The 18,626-nt window shown below is 40.8% G+C and overlaps 1 protein-coding gene and 2 pseudogenes across 1 annotated transcript; 1 reads left to right on the top strand and 2 right to left on the bottom strand.

Annotated features, from left to right (window-relative positions):
* Positions 1–10: 10 nt before the first annotated feature.
* On the top strand, positions 11–609 carry LOC130843047 (60S ribosomal protein L35a-like; annotated as a pseudogene).
* A 7,452-nt stretch (positions 610–8,061) lies between these two features.
* LOC130843046 (vomeronasal type-1 receptor 1-like) lies at positions 8,062–8,929 on the bottom strand (annotated as a pseudogene).
* Positions 8,930–16,043: 7,114 nt separating this feature from the next.
* On the bottom strand, positions 16,044–18,013 carry LOC130843044 (zinc finger and SCAN domain-containing protein 4-like). Its single transcript, XM_057719711.1, has 3 exons — positions 17,618–18,013; positions 16,895–17,060; positions 16,044–16,801 (listed from the first exon to the last, which is right to left on the bottom strand). The coding sequence occupies exons 1-3, from the start codon at positions 18,011–18,013 to the stop codon at positions 16,044–16,046; spliced, it is 1,320 nt and encodes a 439-aa protein (XP_057575694.1).
* Between the last annotated feature and the right edge of the window lie 613 nt (positions 18,014–18,626).

The following is an 18,626-nucleotide window of genomic DNA, read 5'->3' as shown; positions in this document are numbered from 1 at the left end:
CCCTCGCGCGATGCTCACGGAGGGAAGTGCCCTTCTCCTGAGCTTTGATTGGCTTAACGCCGAAGGCGCCCGGCGCAGAGTCCTCTGGGGAATGTAGTTCCCACAGCTCCAGGCCCGCCCGTGGAGCGCTGCTCACCTGGCCCTCCAGGTAAAGTGGCGCGGTGAGGGCAGCTGTGCAAAGATACTAGAATCCTGAAAGAAAGGTTTGGGACACCGACCTTTCTCTTTCATCCATCCCTAAGCCTGTGGAGGCCTGCTGGGAACAGGACTTCTAAAAGGACAAATATGTAAGGCTGTGGGCCGAGGCCATTTTTGCTGGCTATAAGCCCAGTCTCCGGAACCAGAAGGAGCACACAGCTCGTCTTAAAATTGAAGGTGTCTGTGCTCGAAATGAAATGGAATTATAAATATTTAGGCAAGAGATGTGCTTATGTGTACAAAGCAAAGAACAACAAAGTAACTCCTGGTAGAAAACTGGACAAAACTAGAGTAATCTGGGGAAAGGTAGCTTGTGTTCATGGAGACGGTGGCATGGTTTGTGACGAATTCCCAAGCAATCTTCCTGCTAAGGCCAATGGACACAGAATCTGTGTGATGCTGTACTCCTAAAGGTTTTAAACTTATTGAAAAGTAAATAAAAGTGTGGAAAAAACAACCAAAAAAAAATTGGGGGACACCAAAATCTGATTTCTTTGATGAGAAGTGACTATCATTCCTACTGTTATTGCAAGGATTGCCTCTGAATGGGGATTTGAGATTATTCCAGAAAATGCTGTGAAATGAAAATCACTGAAAGGCGTAAATAATGATTATGTAGTTATTCAAAGATAGTGACTGGATAGCTGTGGGAAAATATCAATAGAGGATTAAAAAAAATTAAGATCTCAAAGAGAATTGAACAGGATACATGGAGTCTGAGAAGAGACAGAGTTATCTGAGCAGTGGCTATGCTGAAACTTTGGCCACTCAGAATTTTGTCCTATAAACTTGATTATTTTTTCATTCTTGAAAACATTAATACTTTGAAGTATAATTTAAAAGGACTTTTAAAGTAGCCTTGGACTCTGGTGGTGCAATGGTTAAGAATCCAACTGCCAATGCAAGGGACATGGGTTTGAGCCCTGGTCTGGGAAGATCCCACATGTTGTGGAGCAAACTAAGCCCGTGTGCCACAACTTCTGAGCTTGCATGCCACAACTACTAAAGCCCTCATGCCTAGAGCCTCTGCTCTGCAACAAGAGAAGCCACTGCAGTGAGAAGCCTGAACACTGCAATGAAGACCAGCCCCCCACTTGCTGCAACTAGAGAAAAAAGGCCTGGAGCAGCAAGGAAGACCCAACGCAGCCATAAGTAAACAAATAAATAAATAAATAGAACTACGGGAGCGTAATTGGGATTAATTAAGAAAACACCTTTCTCCAAGAAAGGGATATGAAGAAACTCAGCACAGTGTTTGTGGTCTGAATATTTATTAAACCAAACTGATTAATGTCTTCTAAGTGATACACATAAAACCAAGAAGTATATGAGATCTTTATACTGAATAGAGGTGAGATATCATTGGAATTAAGACATTAAGTTCATATAAAACATGCTTCTATTTCACAATAACGTTTATATCTGGAGATTCTTCATATCCCTGATTATTCCTGCCATTTGAAACTTGAAAACATTCAGTCATGTTTCTCTTTTTTTTTATATAAATTTATTTATTTATTTATTGGCTGTGTTGGGTCTTTGTTGCTGCACACGGACTTTCTCTAGTTGTGGCGAGCGGGGGACGCTACTCTTCATTGTGGTGCGTGGGCTTCTCATTGTGGTGGCTTCTCTGGTTGCAGAGCATGGGCTCTAGGCGTGCGGGCTTTAGTAGTTGCGGCACATGGGCTCGATAGTTGTGGCTCACGGGCTCTAGAGCGCAGGCTCAATAGTTGTGGCACACGGGCTTAGCTGCTCTGTGGCATGTGGTATCTTCCTGGGGCAGGGATCAAACCCATGTCCCCTGCATTGGCAGGTGGATTCTTAACCACTGCGCCACCTAGGAAGTCCCAGTCAGTTTTTCTTATGTGAGTCTTTCAGTTCACTAAATGGGAAAGGACAATCATCTCTTTCAGTGATGAGAGAAATTTTAGAGAAACACTCTTATCAACTTCTACCAGCAAATAGTGCCTGGAAAAGATTTTTTTTTAATAAATTTGTTTATTTATTTATTTTATTTATTGGCTGCATTGGGTCTTCGTTGCTTCACACGGGCTTTCTCTACTTGCTGTGAGCGGGGTCTACTCTTCATTGTGGTGCACAGGCTCCTCATTGTAGTGGCTTCTCTTGTTGTGGAGCACGGGCCCTAGGCGCGTGGGCTTCAATAGTTGCGGCACATGGACTCAGTAGTTATGGCTCACGGGCTCTAGAGCACAGCCTCAATAGTTGTGGTGCACAGGCTTAATTGCTCTGTGGCATGTGGAATCTTCCCAGAGCAGGGATGGAACCCGTGTCCCATGCATTGGCAGGCAGATTCTTTACCACTGTGCCAGCTAGGAAGTGCTGGAAAAGATTTTTTAAAAGTGTATCCCAACCATGGCTATGAGTATGCTAAAAGAATATTCAGTAGCTGTGAGTTAAACACACTCTATACTGATCTTCACTGTAGGTATACTGAAGGCTTTAGAATGGATGTGAGGATCAGTTATTTTGGTCAGAAATGAAAGAGGAATTCAGACAGGCTATCAGAAAGAATGTGGAGAAGAAAATCAGGCAGCCCTGTGGGAAGACATTCTGGAACCTTTTTGAAACATTGAAAATGTTGAAGTATGTGGGCCGATCGATGGGATTCAGAATGTCCTGCTTGAGCAGTGGAGGGGCTGAGGGTGCGGGGCGTGGAGACTAATATCACCCTGTTTGGTCCTGAGGGATGGCTGGTTAGCCAAAGACGGGTAAGATTCCTCAGAGGAGGAACAACCTAAGACAGGCACAGCCGCAGAGGGGCCAACAGGGGTGGTGCATAGAGCCTTCCTTATATCACCGTGTTTGGCCCTGGAGGATGACTGGTTAGCCAGAGACGGGTAAGATTCCTCAAGGGAGGAACAACCTAAGACAGGCACAGTCGCAGAGGGGCCAACACGGGTGGGGCACAGACCCTTAATCCTTCTGAGAGAGGTCTCCTGCCCCCAGGGCTGCTTTGCTCTCCACGCCCAGCTCAAATCAGGACCCAGGAGGCAAACAAAGATCATTGCCCCCAGTCATGTGAGGCCTTTGATTGTTTATGGGATTAACCTGGGAGTGTCAGACCCTTAGGCTATGCCGAGAACTCAATAAAAGCAACGTGGGATCAATCAGCGAGGCTCTTGATCCTAGAGGTCTTGAGCCCCCCGGTCCCATCTTTCTCTTCAGTCTGTGTCTGTGTGTTCTTCAAGCTTGCGGCACCCGTCACTCACCTCGAGTCGCCGAGTTGATCCCGGCACAGCCCTAAAGTGAATATAGACGAGGGTGGCATATGTCTCTGGGTCCCTGTATTTTCTCACAGCTCTGGGGGCTAGAGGTCTGAGATCAAGAGGTCAGCAGGGTCGGCTCCTTCTGAGGGCTGTGAGGTAGAATCTGTTTCATGACTTTCAAACCTTCTTATGGGTTGCTCACAATCGCTAACAATTCCTGTTAGATGGAAGTATCACCCCAATCTCTGCCTTCATCGTCACCGGGCATTCTCTCTTCTAAGGACTGTATCCAAATTGTCCATTCTTATAAGGATTCCAGTTCTTTTGATATAAGGGCTTACCCTACTGCATTCTGACCACATCCTACCAATGAATTCTGGTATATGTAATAGACAAATGCCACAGACATAATGATGTGGAAAACAAGGAAGACACAAAGGAGAAAATTTTGTGGATCTCTACTTACTTCCACTCAATTACAGTCAAGAGAAAAAAATCCATGGTGATAATGTAAATAGCGGTTACCGTTGTAGGAGGCACTATTGACAAGGTTGGGCCACCAGGAACCTACCAAAGTGTTGGAAATATTCTAAATTTGGTTTCTGAGTGAAGAATATTTCAGTTTATATATGTGTAAACATTTAAGTGAACCCATGAGATCTGTGTGCATCATTGTACCTCTTCACTAAAAAATGAAATAAAAAGTAAATGGAAGGACTTCCCTGGTGGTCCAGTGGTTAAGACTCTGTGCTTCCGCGGCAGGGAGCACAGGTTTGATCCCTGGTTAGGGAACTAAAATCCCGCATGCAGCATGGCCAAAAACAACAACAACAAAAGCAAATAAACAAAAACAGTAAATGGAAGTAAAAAAAGAAAAGGAAAAACACACTTCCCTTTTAAGAACTACTCAACTTCTTCTAATAGTTTGGTTTTATAAAGTCAACCCAATTTAAAGGTCATTATAAATCCAAGAACATTTTTGTTGGCTTTATTTTTCAACCAATTGGAGAATATTTTTTGTTGAGTAGAGAGATGATTAAGATACAGACGATGCAGGAAATAAAAGAAGCAAATTCTCAGAGAAGGCTTGTGAAAGTATGATGCATACTGTGTTACAGCAATTGGCTATGGGCTGATGCAAGACTTCTTTTGTGGAGGATAAGAAGGGAAGCAGAAGTTCTGAAACAGGTGAATCTTTAAAATTGATGCCCAAGAAACAGAAGTGTATAGACTTCTATTTCCAGAAGGTGCTGAGATCAGGCAGGATGATCATAATGCCAATGATACCAGGGATCAAAACCACTAATTCACCCATAGCAACAGGCTGTGTTCTGTGCTCTTCCCTTAAACATTTTATCCTAATCACGATCTTGCACAGTAGATGCCGTATCACCCCATTTTAACAAGAGGGAAACTGATGTATAGAGTTCATTAACTTGCCCAGTGTCACACTGCTCATAAGTAGCAGAGCTGGATCTGGAACCATGTGGAATGACTCCAGAGATGAGCTCCTGGTTGCTACGTTAAGGAGGAAACAGCTCATAGCAGCTGTGTGGGGCCACAGCCATGGAGGAAAGTAGACATGAGATAAGGGAGAAGTGTGAGTGGAAGGATTTAATGGAGGGAGTGGTGGGGGAGAGGATGATTTGGTGATGATTTTGGTCCAGACATCACATTTTGATTTCACAGACATCAACTATCATCTATTTTCACCCACATTTCATAAAAGAAAGGACTTTTACCACCAGTCACATTCCCTGCAGATCTAAGATCTTTCTTAAGTGTGAATTTTCTAGTACTAAAAAAGTGTTAGACCTGTGCTGAAACCAGCTCAGCAACTCGAGGTGAGTGATGGGGGCCACAAGCTTAAAGAAAACACAGACACAGATTTAAGAGAAAGATGGGACCAGGGGACTCAAGACCTCTAGGATCAAGAGCCTTGCTGATTGATCCCACGTTGCTTTTATTGAGTTCTTGGCATAGCCTAAGGGTCTAACACTCCCAGTTTAGTCCCACAAACAAGGTTATCTTTGAAATAAACAAAGGCCTCACAAGACTGGGGCAATGATCTTTGTTTGCCTCCTGGGTCCCATTTGAGCAGGGTGTGGATTTGAGCTGGGCTGTGGAGAGCAAAGCAGCCCTGGGGGCAGGAGACCTCTCTCAGGAGGATTAAGGGTCTGTGCCCCACCCCTGTTGGCCCCTCTGCAACTGTGCCTGTCTTAGGTTGTTCCTCCCCTGAGGAATCTTACCCGTCTCTGGCTAACCAGCCATCCTCCAGGGCCAAACGGTGATATGATGTGTGCAAGTGAGAAAGGGGCTGTGCCCCCAGAGAGGGTCAATATTCTGTTTCCACGGTAGCCTATGCCCCCATGGTCTCCACGCCCAGCACCCTTAGTTCCTCCACTGCTCAAGCAGGACATTCTGCATCCAGTCACTCGGCCCACATACTTTAATTACTTTTAGTAACATTTACAAGGTTTCAGAAAGACTTCTGAATGTCTTCCCACAGACCTGGAAGTGATGATTTCCCACGTTAGCTTTTATAAGGCCTGTCCATGGTGTGACATTTTCAGTGGGAAGTTTTCTAAATGACTTCCCACATTTGCTGCATTTATAAGGCCACAATCCCGTGTGAATTCTCTGGTGTTTAATGAGTCTGAAGTTTTGTCTAAAGAACGTCCCACAGTAGCTACACTCAAAAGGCCTGTCTCCACTGTGAGTTCTCTGGTGCTGGACAAGTTTGTATTTGTACATAAAGGCTTTGCCACTTTCCCTGCAATCATTAGGCCTTTCCGCAGTGTGAACTCTCAAGTGGTCATTGAGACGGGAGTTTTGGCTAAAGGATTTCCCATATTCACTACACTCCAAGTAAGGCCTTTCTCCAGTGTGGACTGCCTACAGCTGAACACGTGAGAATTCACTCCAAAAAGGTTTCCTATATTTGCTAGACTCTTAAAGCCTTTTTCCAGTGCAGACTCTCAGAATGGTGGTCAAGAATGTCTTTGTGCACTTTTCAAATCCTGCATTTTAAATTGTTTCTGGACATAAGTGAGCTCTGGATCCTTCCCTGCCATATTATCAGAAATAACAGCTGACTTTAATTCTTACCTTAAAATGACATGCTTCTCTGCTGGGTTCATGTTCTCTAAATTTTGATGCATAAGAATCACCCAATAAAGAGAGGATCTGGGTAGCTCTTGACCCATAATGGATCACAAACTCATAGGAATATTAGTCATTTGTATCTAATAAGTATTTTACATTCTTTCAGGAAGATTAAAAAAAAATTGTCTTTATGGCTGGAAATCAGTGACGTGATCAGGTGCCCCTCACTCTTAGGACACGAGTGGGGGTAAGGTAGAGGGAGGACCTGGAGGACACTGTATTTACTTGAGCTGGGTCCCTCCACGCCGCGACCGCCACCGCAGGTGGGGGTCGAGCCCTGTCCTAAGGGGAGGTGGAGAAGTATAGAGCACAGCTGTAATCCACCGCCACTGACCTTCAGACATGTTGCTGTGCAGTTGGGAGGGGACAACCTTTCTGCTCGAGCCTTCCTGCTCTCGTCACTTTGGGCCCAACACCGCCTTCTTGAAGCTGTGATGGAGCGGACAGACCTAACAGCAGCCAATATGACCGCCACCTGAGCGATGCCGGAAGTCCCGCCCCAAGCCTACACACACCCCAAGCCTACGCACACTCCAAATTCACACCATCACCCAGTGTTCATTGGCTGGGTCTCTTCTGCTTAGCAGCAGGCATTCTGGGCAGTTCCCACAGCTCCACAGGCTTCGCAAGCGGAGCGCCGCTTCAGTCACAAGGAACAAAGGTTAAACGGCTCACTAGGGACACTGGGGAGTGGCGCTGCCAACTTCCGAGAGCAGAGGAGGAGCCTAACTCCTTTTTTAAAATTTATTTGTATTTATTTTGATTTTTAAATTTTTTTAATTTTTTTATATTTTGTATTTTAAAATTTTTTTTAATTTAATTTTTTAAGCTCTTTATTGGAATATAATTGCTTTACACTCTTGTACCAGTTTCTGAGATACACCAAGGTGAATCAGCTGTATTTATACATATATCCCCATATCCCCACCCTCCCAATCCTGGCCTTCTAAGGCATCATGCATCATCGAGTTGACCTCCCTTTCTTATGCTGCAGCTTCCCACTAGCTATGTATTTTACATTTGGTAGTGTATATATGTCTATGCTACTCTCTCACTGCCTCCCAGCTTCCCCTTCACGCCCCACCCCCAACCCCATGCCCTCAAGTCCATTCTCTGCATCTGCATCTTTATTCTTGCCCTGTCATTGGGTTCATCAGTTTTGTTTTTTTTTTTTTTTAATTTTTAAAGCTTTAACTCCTTCTTAAAGAGGCCGAAGGCTGATTTCTGGGAATCTTGATCACCAAAGTGTTGAGAGAGGAATCACTTCAGCCTCCATCAAGCTCAGCTACTTCTGGAGGCTAAAGATATGATTTCAGGGCTCCCAAAGTGATGCATGGACATGGACACATCATTCTACAAGTCACTCAGACACAACGTCGGTCTCTCCTGCCTACTTTGAAGCGAATAAACATTACCTCCGTGCTCTTCACTTGCGGTAGCCTGAAGCCTTAGAGTCAGTCCTTGGACGGGTTCAGAGGGTTGGGTCAGGACAAGAGAGAAAAGAGTCCAGGCTGGTTCCACCCAAGACAAAAACATAGAGTATGCACAGCCACTGGCCTGGAATAACAAACAGACTCACCCAAATAGAAGAGAAGACAGTGAGTAAAAGAGGGGAAAGGAGCTCACAAGGATCAAGATGGTACATGTGGCCCTGGCCTTAGCAGAAGATCTAGAGCAACAGCTGTTGCTGTGAATATGTTGGACTCACTGCTTGTGCTTGTGCAGGAAAACGACCATGGAGCCTCTAGTGCAGACCATTAGGCCTAAACACACAAAGTCAGTTGTGAGGAATATGACTACAACTACAAACTTTGTCTGTCTGGATTCAGTGAGAAACAATATTCATAATTTATTTTCATACTAATGTTTTTGCTGTGCTTTGGGCCAGTGATGTTGTTAGGAACAAAGATATTTACCAAAAGATGCAGGACCCAGCAGAGGAAAGATCAGAAACAAATGTACTTTGGGGATCTCATTCTGAGCTCCACCGCCCTAGAGAAATGGGGGCAAAGCTTAATGGTCTGGAAGACACTTAGGAGGGGGGTGCTGGTGAGGGAAACCCCTATGGCCACTCTGTGGAAATAAAAGAGAAGTTTACACTCAGCCTCATTCAGGAAATACTTTAATCCAAAAGCTGCCATTGTATGAGTCATCCCTCTGGAGAAAAGCACCAAGGAGTTGGCTGAGACTAGTTGATTGAGAATCAAGTCTGTGGGTCTCATCTTATGTCCAGTGAGAAGTGTGAAGTTATAAAGACAAAGGAGGGAGAAGTTCCCTAAGAGTCCCAGTCCCATTTGAGTGAGGAAGATAATTCCCATTTCCCACTTGGCAGGAGCCATCACATCAACATCTATGGGATATTGATTTTATTTGAAGCCAGATGAATTACAGTTCAACAAACAAAAAGATATATGTGATAAATAAACTTTGGTACATCCAGGTAGTGAAATGTTTTTCAGCACTAAAGTGAATTGAACTATCAAGCCATGAAAAGACGTAAATGAAACTTAAATGCATATTACTAAGTGAAAGAAGGCAATCTAAAATACTACCACTTCCATATAGTTGGAATCTGTATGATTCCAAATGTATGAAATTCTGGAAAGGCAAAACTATGGAAACAATAAAAAGAGCAGTGGTTGCCAGAAGTGTAGAAGAATGGGAAAGGGTGAATAGACAAAGCATAGAGGATTTTTATGGCAGTGAAAATATGCTGTATGATATTACAATGATGGATGTAGTCATCATATATTTGTCCATACCCATAGAATTTACAACACTGAGAGTGAACCCTAAGGTAAACTATGGATGTTGAATGGTTACTCTATATCAAAGTAGTTACATCCTTGGTAAAAAAAAAAAAAAAAGCACCATTCTCACGAGTGATGCTGATAATGGGGGAGGCTATGCATGTGTGGAGGCAGGAGATACATAGGAAATCGCTGTATCCGCCTCTCAATTTTGTTGTGAACATAAAACTCCTCTAAAAAATAAAATCTTTAAAAAAAATAAATATGTTATCATCACCATCATGCCCAGTAACTTCCATTGCTGAATCTTACGTATTTTGTCAATTTAAATTGGCATTAAGTATGTGTGCTTATGGGTGCAGAGGCTATTCATGGACATTCTAACTTGAAAAAACTTTAAATATCTATCTGTGGGAATCAGGTAGATGTGTTATGGCCCAACTGCACAATAGAGCTTTCTACACCTGTACATTGAGTGAAGGATCCCCACACTCTGATCTACAGTTTTGAACTATATGTATCCCGAAGTGAAAATCCAGATAGAGAACTCTGTGGAGTATGGTAAATATTTCCACTTATATTGAGGAATGAAAATATAGGCAGAGAACATATAGAATGGGGCAAGATTTTAAAGCTGGACTTTTTAAGAAAAAAAAATTTTGTTATAGTGTTTTATAAAAATTTATAGTGTTTATGCAAATATCACATAATTATTAAACAATAGTAAAGTCAATTGTATGTTTTTTAAGTATAACATCTAAAGGTTAAAAAATAACTGAATGTCCCATTGTTTGTTTCTATGTGAAAAGGAAATACTTCAGGTGAATTGAAAACACAGGATCTCAGGGAGTGCACTGGTGGTCTAGTGGTTAGGATTCGGCACTTTCACTGCCATGGCCTGGTTTCCATCCCTGGTCAGGGAAATGAGATCTCAAAAGCTGTGAGGTGCGTGGCAGGGGTGGGGTGGTGGTGGGGTTGGGGGAACAAAACAAAACAAAACAAAACAAAAAGAAAACACAAGATTTCTCCTTTATATCCCTAGGGATATAAATTAAGATAAAACTACCTGCAAAGATCTTAAGCTTTGCCTATGTATTTTACTAAAAGTATTGGTATGGTATTTTGAAAACAAATACTGTATATTAATATAAGTGGAAAACAAAACTTTATATGTAAGGATAAATAAATTCAAATACAAAGCCAAAGAATCTGAATAAAACTAAAACCTACATTTTATAGGAACAATCAATACTAACTCATATAGTATTTGATTTTAAAAATATATGCATTTCCTTGCTCTTTAAAGTGAAAGAACACCTAGGAATTATGGACAACCTTATAACAATGCCTAAATCTAGTACCCACTTTATGGACTCTTAATTCATTTCCCAATATAAGTAAGCAGAATGTCTTGAGGAGGGAAAAGCTTATTCTAAGTCTAGAGCAGGAGCTTTCCAAGATAATCCTGAAATTACTTGTCATTTAATGGAAGCAAGGAAATAGAACACTGAGATCACAGGATTCCACCTGAAGAAGCTGCTCCTGCACAATTTTGGTACAGTAGTGACTCCAAAGGATTGACTCACGTAAACCAAATGCCTATATATGATATAAAAATAACTGCAAAGGTTAATACTGCAAGATGTTAAGGAAAAACCTCCTTATTCAGAAAACTGTGATGGGAAAGTATCAATCATTTCTCCAGGAATACCTGTACAGACTGTATTTCACAATCAAGAAATCTCTGTGCTGGCACACAAAATTGGTCTGTTTAGGACAGCCCCCATGGATGTCACTTAAAATATTTTCCATTCTGGGAAAAGATACGGAGGTACAAGATTAAATAATAAAAAATAAGTTCCATGACATTTTTGGGGAGACTTCATGAGAACAATTCCTTCCTCAAGATGCACTGATGTTACAGTACTGGACAATGAAATATGAGGACATTTCCATATTGCAAAGACACGAAACCACCATGCTGGGCAGCACCTTATTAAATTACCATCTTCCTGTCATGATCATTTCAGTATGTCAGGAATAATAACTGTGAGATGTATTTAATTTCTACGATTGCGAAATGAACACTCATATGCTTGAGATACACTCTAGAAACACAGGAACTGTTATTAGGATAAATTATGTAATTTAGAATAGTCACAAATCAAGATAGCTAATTTTTTCATTTATATACGCAATAGTCTCCTTAAATGCGTAGGCAAAAATACATTAGTGAGAGAAATTAAATTTTGGAAAATAACATCAAAAACTAAGTAATGTGAGGAAGTTATTGAATGAAAACCAAAAAACTGTATTTAAATCATAGGATTCACATTAAATAGCAGCAGAGAAACTTTTCCTACTTGGAAATGTTTCCAATATTAATAATTCAATTCACACTAATAAGGGTGTTATCTAATAAAATTCCAGTCAAAATGTTAATAGTTCTGAAGTTTCTATGAACATCAAAAATGTACAAAAATTTTAACATCAATTTAATGAAACAAACTTTCCTTAAAATATGTATAACATTTAGTAATGACTACAGAGTTCTACTGGCAAAAAACAAATATGGGATAGGACAGTAAGCATGCAGAATATCTATGTTTGTAGGCATTTTTATACAATAAGTTTATAGGCGCATATGTATGAAAAAACTAACGATGAATTAGTTGGGAGAAGTGGCTTATGTAACAATCAACATTAAAAATTTTGGAGAATTAATTAAGACTTTACAGGTATATTTCTAGATTTACTCTTACACTAAAATAAGTATTAGTTCTAAACATAAAGAATGTCAAATCTCGTAGACAAAGTACTGTAATATGTTTTCCTAATTTAGCCTGAGCAAAGTATGTATTCCCAACTTGGGGACTCTAACATTTTTACAATATTTTTAAATGAAAAAATTAAAACTTTTCATTTTTGTAGTATCTTTTAAGTTTCCTAAAACAGATAGAAGATAAAACTTTAGGGAGTTCCCTGGTGGTCTAATGGTTAGGGTTCATCACGTTGACTGCTGTGGGCCAGGTTCAATCCCTGGTCAGGGAACTGAGATCCTGCAGGGCGCAGACAAAAAAACAAAAACAAAAACAAAAGAAGATTAAACTTTTAAAAATTAAATATGTAAAACATAAGAAGCAATTACAATACATTCAGTACCTCTCCTGGCAATGTATATGAAGAGGCAACTTTTGTGTGTGTGTGGTAACTAGAAAATTTAATTTTTTATTGAACTATAGTTGATTTACAATGTTGTGTTAGTTTCAGGTGTACAGTAAAGTGATTCCATTATATATATATATGTTTTATATATAGTAGTGTGTATATTTAAATCCCAACCCTCCTAATTTATCCCTCTTTCCCCCTCCCCTTTGGTAACCGTGAGTTTGTTTTCTATGTCTGTGAGTCTATTTCTAATTTGTAAATAAGTTCATTTGTATCTTTTTTTAGATTCCACACCTAAGTGGTGTCATATGGTATTTGTCTTCCTCTGTCTGGCTTACTTCACTTAGTATGATCATCTCTAGGTCCATTGTAAAATATGTTTTTCTCATAAAATCTGAAAAAGCCAAGTTACATTGAAAATTACTTTTATTTAATATATATATATATGCAGAGTCTTGCTCAAATTTCATTTTAGGATCAGTTTCATCTTAATTATAAGTTGTGTAATCTTTCTTTCATATAAAAAACAATAGTCAAATATGATGTACAGTTTGGAATTTTTTTAATTGGCCTGCTATACTGCTGTTAGGTTTAGTGCATTAGACAGAGACAACTGAAAGAAGATTTCACAAAACCCACAACTGTGAGAAAAGAGGAGAGATATCAGGCAGCCCTGAGGCAGGTGGCAAAGGCAGGTGGCAAAGCATGCATCAGATATTCTCAGAAAGCTTCCTTCCTCACTATATACAAGAATACATTTGTGCTCTAATCCCAGAAAACGTATGAGATTTATGTTTATATTTTTAAGTGGATTTTCTGTGATATAATTCTATGAATCTCACACTTATCTAAAAAAAAAAAAAAGACACATCAAATAACATTGGCAATCAGAACAATGGGTGCCCAGGCAGTATCTGTGGAGGTGTGGAAAGAGGCATCTCGACCCCAGATAAAGGTTTGTGATACCATGATGTCATCTGCTTGTTGGGAAGTGATTATCACGTTACCTGTAACTTTAGTGACAATATCTGCATAGGGAATTGAGATTATCTTTGAAAAACAGTTGCAGATTGTACAAATTACTTAAGGCAATTAATATTAGGTTATAAAATTTGCTGCAAAAAATAGCTGGGGAACAATTTACCTGTGAAACATTAAAAAAAAAAAACCTTAGGGAACACAGAGCAGGCCAGAAAACACTGGAACCTAGTAAGTGAGAGAATGAAAATGAGTACCTCCTTATCCAGGATTATTAATAATTTTGAAAGTTTGTCCCAAAATATGATGCCTTTCCATTCCTGAGTTCACTGAGGGCACTGAAATAGAAGGGAGAGTAGTAAATGAATAGAGATAGAAAGGATAGCCATGCGGTTCAAATGGACAGAAATCTGTGATTTCACATTCATTATGTGTTCTTATGTCTCTTGGGCACTGTGGTAGCTACACTGGACCATCAGTATATAAATATGAAACCTAAGTTCTAGTGGAGGGAAAGAGGGCATTAAATAAAATTAAGTTTTTATTTTTTTTTACTTTTCAGAGGATGTTATATTGCATAGAAAATGGAAAAAAAACACAGTCCAGATGATGAAAAGTTTAGTTGTCAAGGAAGGGTTGCAACACGAAATAGGATATTAACAGTAAGACTCATTAGGGAAGATGATACTGAAGGAAATATTTTACTTATTTTATTTAAAAAATTTTTTGGATCAAACCATTTTATTGAGGGGTTTCAGGACAGGGTCGATGGCCTGGGAGGACAATGAGATTCGACGTCCTCAGCCCGACTGGGAACTCCCCAGGTTCACAGTTGCTGAAAAGTTGAAGCACGTATTTTAGAGAGGTGAGGGTGCAGGCTTGATTATTCCTCTTTAATCTTTAAATGTTCATTTTTAATTGCATTAGTGCAATAGATATGCGCTGTTGCCTACGAAATCTCCCTAGAAAAGACACCTCCTTTGCGCGTGTGCAGAGCTTGCTGTAGCGAACTGGTCCCAGAGACCAATGCGTGCTGCAGGCTGCAAGTCCCAAGATTCTTTGTTCCAACCTTTTCCTCTGGGGAATTTAACTCTCCCTCCCAAATATTTAAAGGCGTAAGTACAAAGATGTTCGTCAGAAAAAGATGTTCGTCGAAAAGCTTTTATATCCCCGAACTTTGGATACAAGCACGGAGATCCAGAGTTGGCAAGGCGCCTGAGATCATTTTCTCTATTGGATGACTTCAGTACCTCCAAGATGCCATGCAAGTAGAGTCCGATGTGCAGCTACTATGTCATGGAGAAGTGTCAAACATGTATTTAACTTGCAAAATCCAAGCATATTGGCTAAAAGGGGGGTGGAGCGAGAGCACTTTTTTTAGCCCCTATATTTTGCACATTTAACTTAGCAAGTTGACCCAGGGTCTAGATATTAAAGTCAGACCAGTCACAATACCAAGTGTTCCAGAGGACATGGACCTGATGGTTTAGTAGTTAATAAAGTCACTTTGAAAAGGTTTGTCCCCACCTCACAGAGGTCTTCCCAAAGAGAAGCTTTCCCTGTGTGTCAGGAAGCATGTTCAAGAATGTTCACAATGGCCAACACCTGGAAACCTTCCAGGAAAGAGGATGGATAAATGGGCGTCTCCACACACAGTGGAGCATTATCCATAGCCCAATAGTTCTCCCTTCTGTGGATGCAGGGGGAAACAGAAACTTAGCAGTTTATACTGTAGAATGTTCCCTTACATGATTCGCACAGATTCTACATTGCACCTCCTCGTTTCTCAGTGGAGCTGAACTCCAATTTCCTAGCTGAAGCTCACTTCCAAAAGTATCTGAAATGACATACCAGCCTGTGTGCTTTTGCCTCAGCGCCGCACAGAATCATTTTTCTCCAAACCACAGACTTGTTCTGAAAATATGCTCCTCCTCCCCCCATACCTGCCATCTTTGGAAGAAATGAATGGAAAACATTTTACCCTCTGGAATCTATTTGTCAAGAAAGTGGCATTCTGAAACTTTCAGTCCTCAGTCTTATTCTGGTCCAATTTAGCTATCATTTCCAGTGAATTAAAGAAATGATTATGATTATTAAATATAAATGTTCTCTTTCATAGGTTAGGGCCTATTTCCCGGTTCTCACCTCTGCCCCCCACATTCCTGTGGCCCACAAGAGATGAAGGGTGTGGACAGAGAACAGGATAGCAGGCAGCAAAAGCCTCACTGGACCACTGTGAGCTGGTGTTTCTGTCTTCTGGCACCAGACTCATCGTCTTTGCAAGTAGGGCACATTCCTAAATTTTAAAAATAACACCAACTTTAAAGATAAGTTCACGTATTCAACAGATATTTATTAGTCGTTTGAAATGTGTCAGCTATTTCAAACACCTGAGGTGGGTTTGTGAACAAAACTGAGAAACTACCTGCCTTCCTTACACCTACATTTTAGTGGGGTGAGACAATGGGAAATAACATCAGGAAATTATAAAGTATGTTCTGAATGGAGAAGGACAACGCTATGGACATATACATACTCACATACATATTTATGTACATCACATTGGGGCCACAGCCAAAGAAGCTTTTAGTGCGGAGGGAGCACTTTTGAGGGCAAGTTTTTGGTGAAGCCTAAGGTGGCGGTGGTAGGTGGAGGACTGGCGGAAGCGTCTCTGGCAAAGGGAACACACGTAGGGCTTCTCTCCTGTGTGGATTCTCTCGTGAGCCCGGAGGTTGGTTTTGTGGCTGAAGGCCATTTCGCACCTGCTGCACATGAAAGGCTTCTCCTTTGCATGAATCCTCTGATGCACACGTAGGTCTGATGCCTGGAAGAAGCCTTTGCCACACTCGGCACAAATATATGTCCTTTCGTTATTGTGTCTTTTCCGGTGAACTTTTAACCGAGAGGAATACCTAAAGATCTTGGGACACTTCTCACATTTGTATACTTTTGGGGCTCCGTGGAATCTTTCTTGGTGTTCCCCACATGCAGAGTTCCCCTCAGTGCTCTCGTGGGTAGAAACAAGCTCAAGGGTGACCTGGTCTGGCTTGGAGAGAAACTCTGGTTCCACCTCCATAAGGACATCTTGATAGGAGGGTCCTTTCAGGGACCTTTCCCCGGACCTGGAGGGGCCTGGACCTGCTCTTCTGGAGCTGAGTGGATTCTCCAAAGACACACCTCCTTCTTCAGGCCTGGCACAGCTCTCTTCTTGGACAATGAGTAGGAAAGGTGCTTGACTGCTTGGACTAGTAACACTGTCATCTACTTGACAAGTTTTCAAAGAAATGTTGCCACCATTTTCTTTATCTTCATTTCCTGTAGGGGAGGAAAAATGTGACTCAGAGAAGTTATACCCAAGAAAGAGTCCACACAGATCATCCCTCTGGTATCTGGGCTTTCCCCACTCACTTTCTCCTGTTTCCAGGGAAGTATCTTGCACAGTCCAGGAGGGTGTCCCCATGTTCACCCCTGCTGGGGTTCTTATTGACAACTGTTTTGTTAGATGAACAATGACTTCTTTTAAGGGCATATTCTCAGAAAAGAGGGCTTCCTCTCCCTGCATGTGGACATGGACCTGTTTAAAAAAGAAAAAAAAGATTCCTCACATGTGGATCTACTATGTGACAAAACTGGTTGTGGAAAACCCACCTCAGTCAGGCTTTCCCAAGATGTTTGTACCATGGGCTCCCACACCCCTTTGTTCTGCCCTTATTTCTGCTTGTATTAAATTTCGTGGTAATTTCTTCTTTGGTGTGTCTTCCCCAATGAAAAATGATGAATAGTAAGGCTCTCTGAGGGAACAACCAGCTCTTGTCAAGGCATTTCTCATCCTGAGTTTTCTGCCCAATTGACAGTTTCTCAGTGGGTCCTTCTACCACTTCACCAATGAAAATCAATTACACTAACTAATATGTTGGTTTCTATATGTCCCACTGAATAAATACTTATAAAATTTTGATTCTTGCTTACTTAGGATAGTAAATATTTGCCTTGGTAAAGAAAAGTGGGTCTGACTAGTTACTGGGTCTACAATAACCCCTTTTTCTCTTCTTCCAGGCATTTACAACTGAATGTATTTATTCCTTACTCCTTTATGCCCCTTCACCCCAGAGGTCAGGACCTTCTACTCACTAAGCCAGGTGGCCTCATGCAGTCATCACTCAGGTCTTCTATGAATTTCTCCAGGTTTCTACCACTGGATTCCCATTTCTCTTTCAAAGTAGACCGTTCACTGTAGTGCTTATTGAGCATAAACTGTTCCAGGGCCACTTGAAAAATAATGTCATCCTTGCTGTATTTTTCTGGCTGCAGCCATAAATGAAATGACCTGTAGAGTCTTTGCAGTTCCTTCCTTGCATATAAGTTATGGCTGTTTTGCAATAAGCTGTGCTGAGTGTTCTGAAACTCAGAGATATCTTCAGCCTTTTGGAGAGCAGGTCTTCGGCTGGGCTTCAAGTCTGTATTTGCTGATCTTGGGTCATCCCTGGATGGTTCACATAGAAATGAATTTCTGAAATCGAAATCCATTCTTGGCAATGTTTCTCAGAAATTCAACTTACAGGATTTAGTTCTTCAAGTCCTCTGTTTCTGGAGATCTGTTTCAAAACAACAGCAGGATATTTATAAATAATATTTGATATGTTTTCTGATCTTATTTCACTAGTTAGGTAACAACCAAATGTTGCATGATATGTTGATAGTGGTGGATGCTTAAAGATCATGATAGGAAAAGTGGGAAGAAAAAATTACCTGTTGATCAACAACAACAACAAAAAAAGAACACATGCACATGCATTTACATCAGCAGGTTATTTCAGTTTACTTGTAGGTGTGATAATCACAGATGGAGGTCCTGGTGATGAAGCATCATCATTTTGGCTCTGTTTGTTCCTTGCTTAGTTTCCTCATTTCTTAAAATAAAAGGAAGAGATTACAGAGTAGAGTCTATTCTTGGGATATAGGAAGGTAATAATGGGACTCAGTGTTCTATTTTCTATAACTGAATAAGAAACCAGGATTAAACATTTTGTATATTTACTTTGTAATAAAAGTGCATGAGCTAACAACAACAAAAAAAAGATCATGATAGGAACAGAGGAGCTTTGTATCTAATTATATCACCAACATAATTAAAAAACAA

The sequence above is a fragment of the Hippopotamus amphibius genome, unplaced genomic scaffold, assembly GCF_030028045.1.
Source record: "Hippopotamus amphibius kiboko isolate mHipAmp2 unplaced genomic scaffold, mHipAmp2.hap2 H_1, whole genome shotgun sequence".
Lineage (NCBI taxonomy): Eukaryota > Metazoa > Chordata > Mammalia > Artiodactyla > Hippopotamidae > Hippopotamus > Hippopotamus amphibius.
Note: the sequence above shows the minus strand (reverse complement) of the source record. Positions and strands in the feature narration are given on the sequence as shown.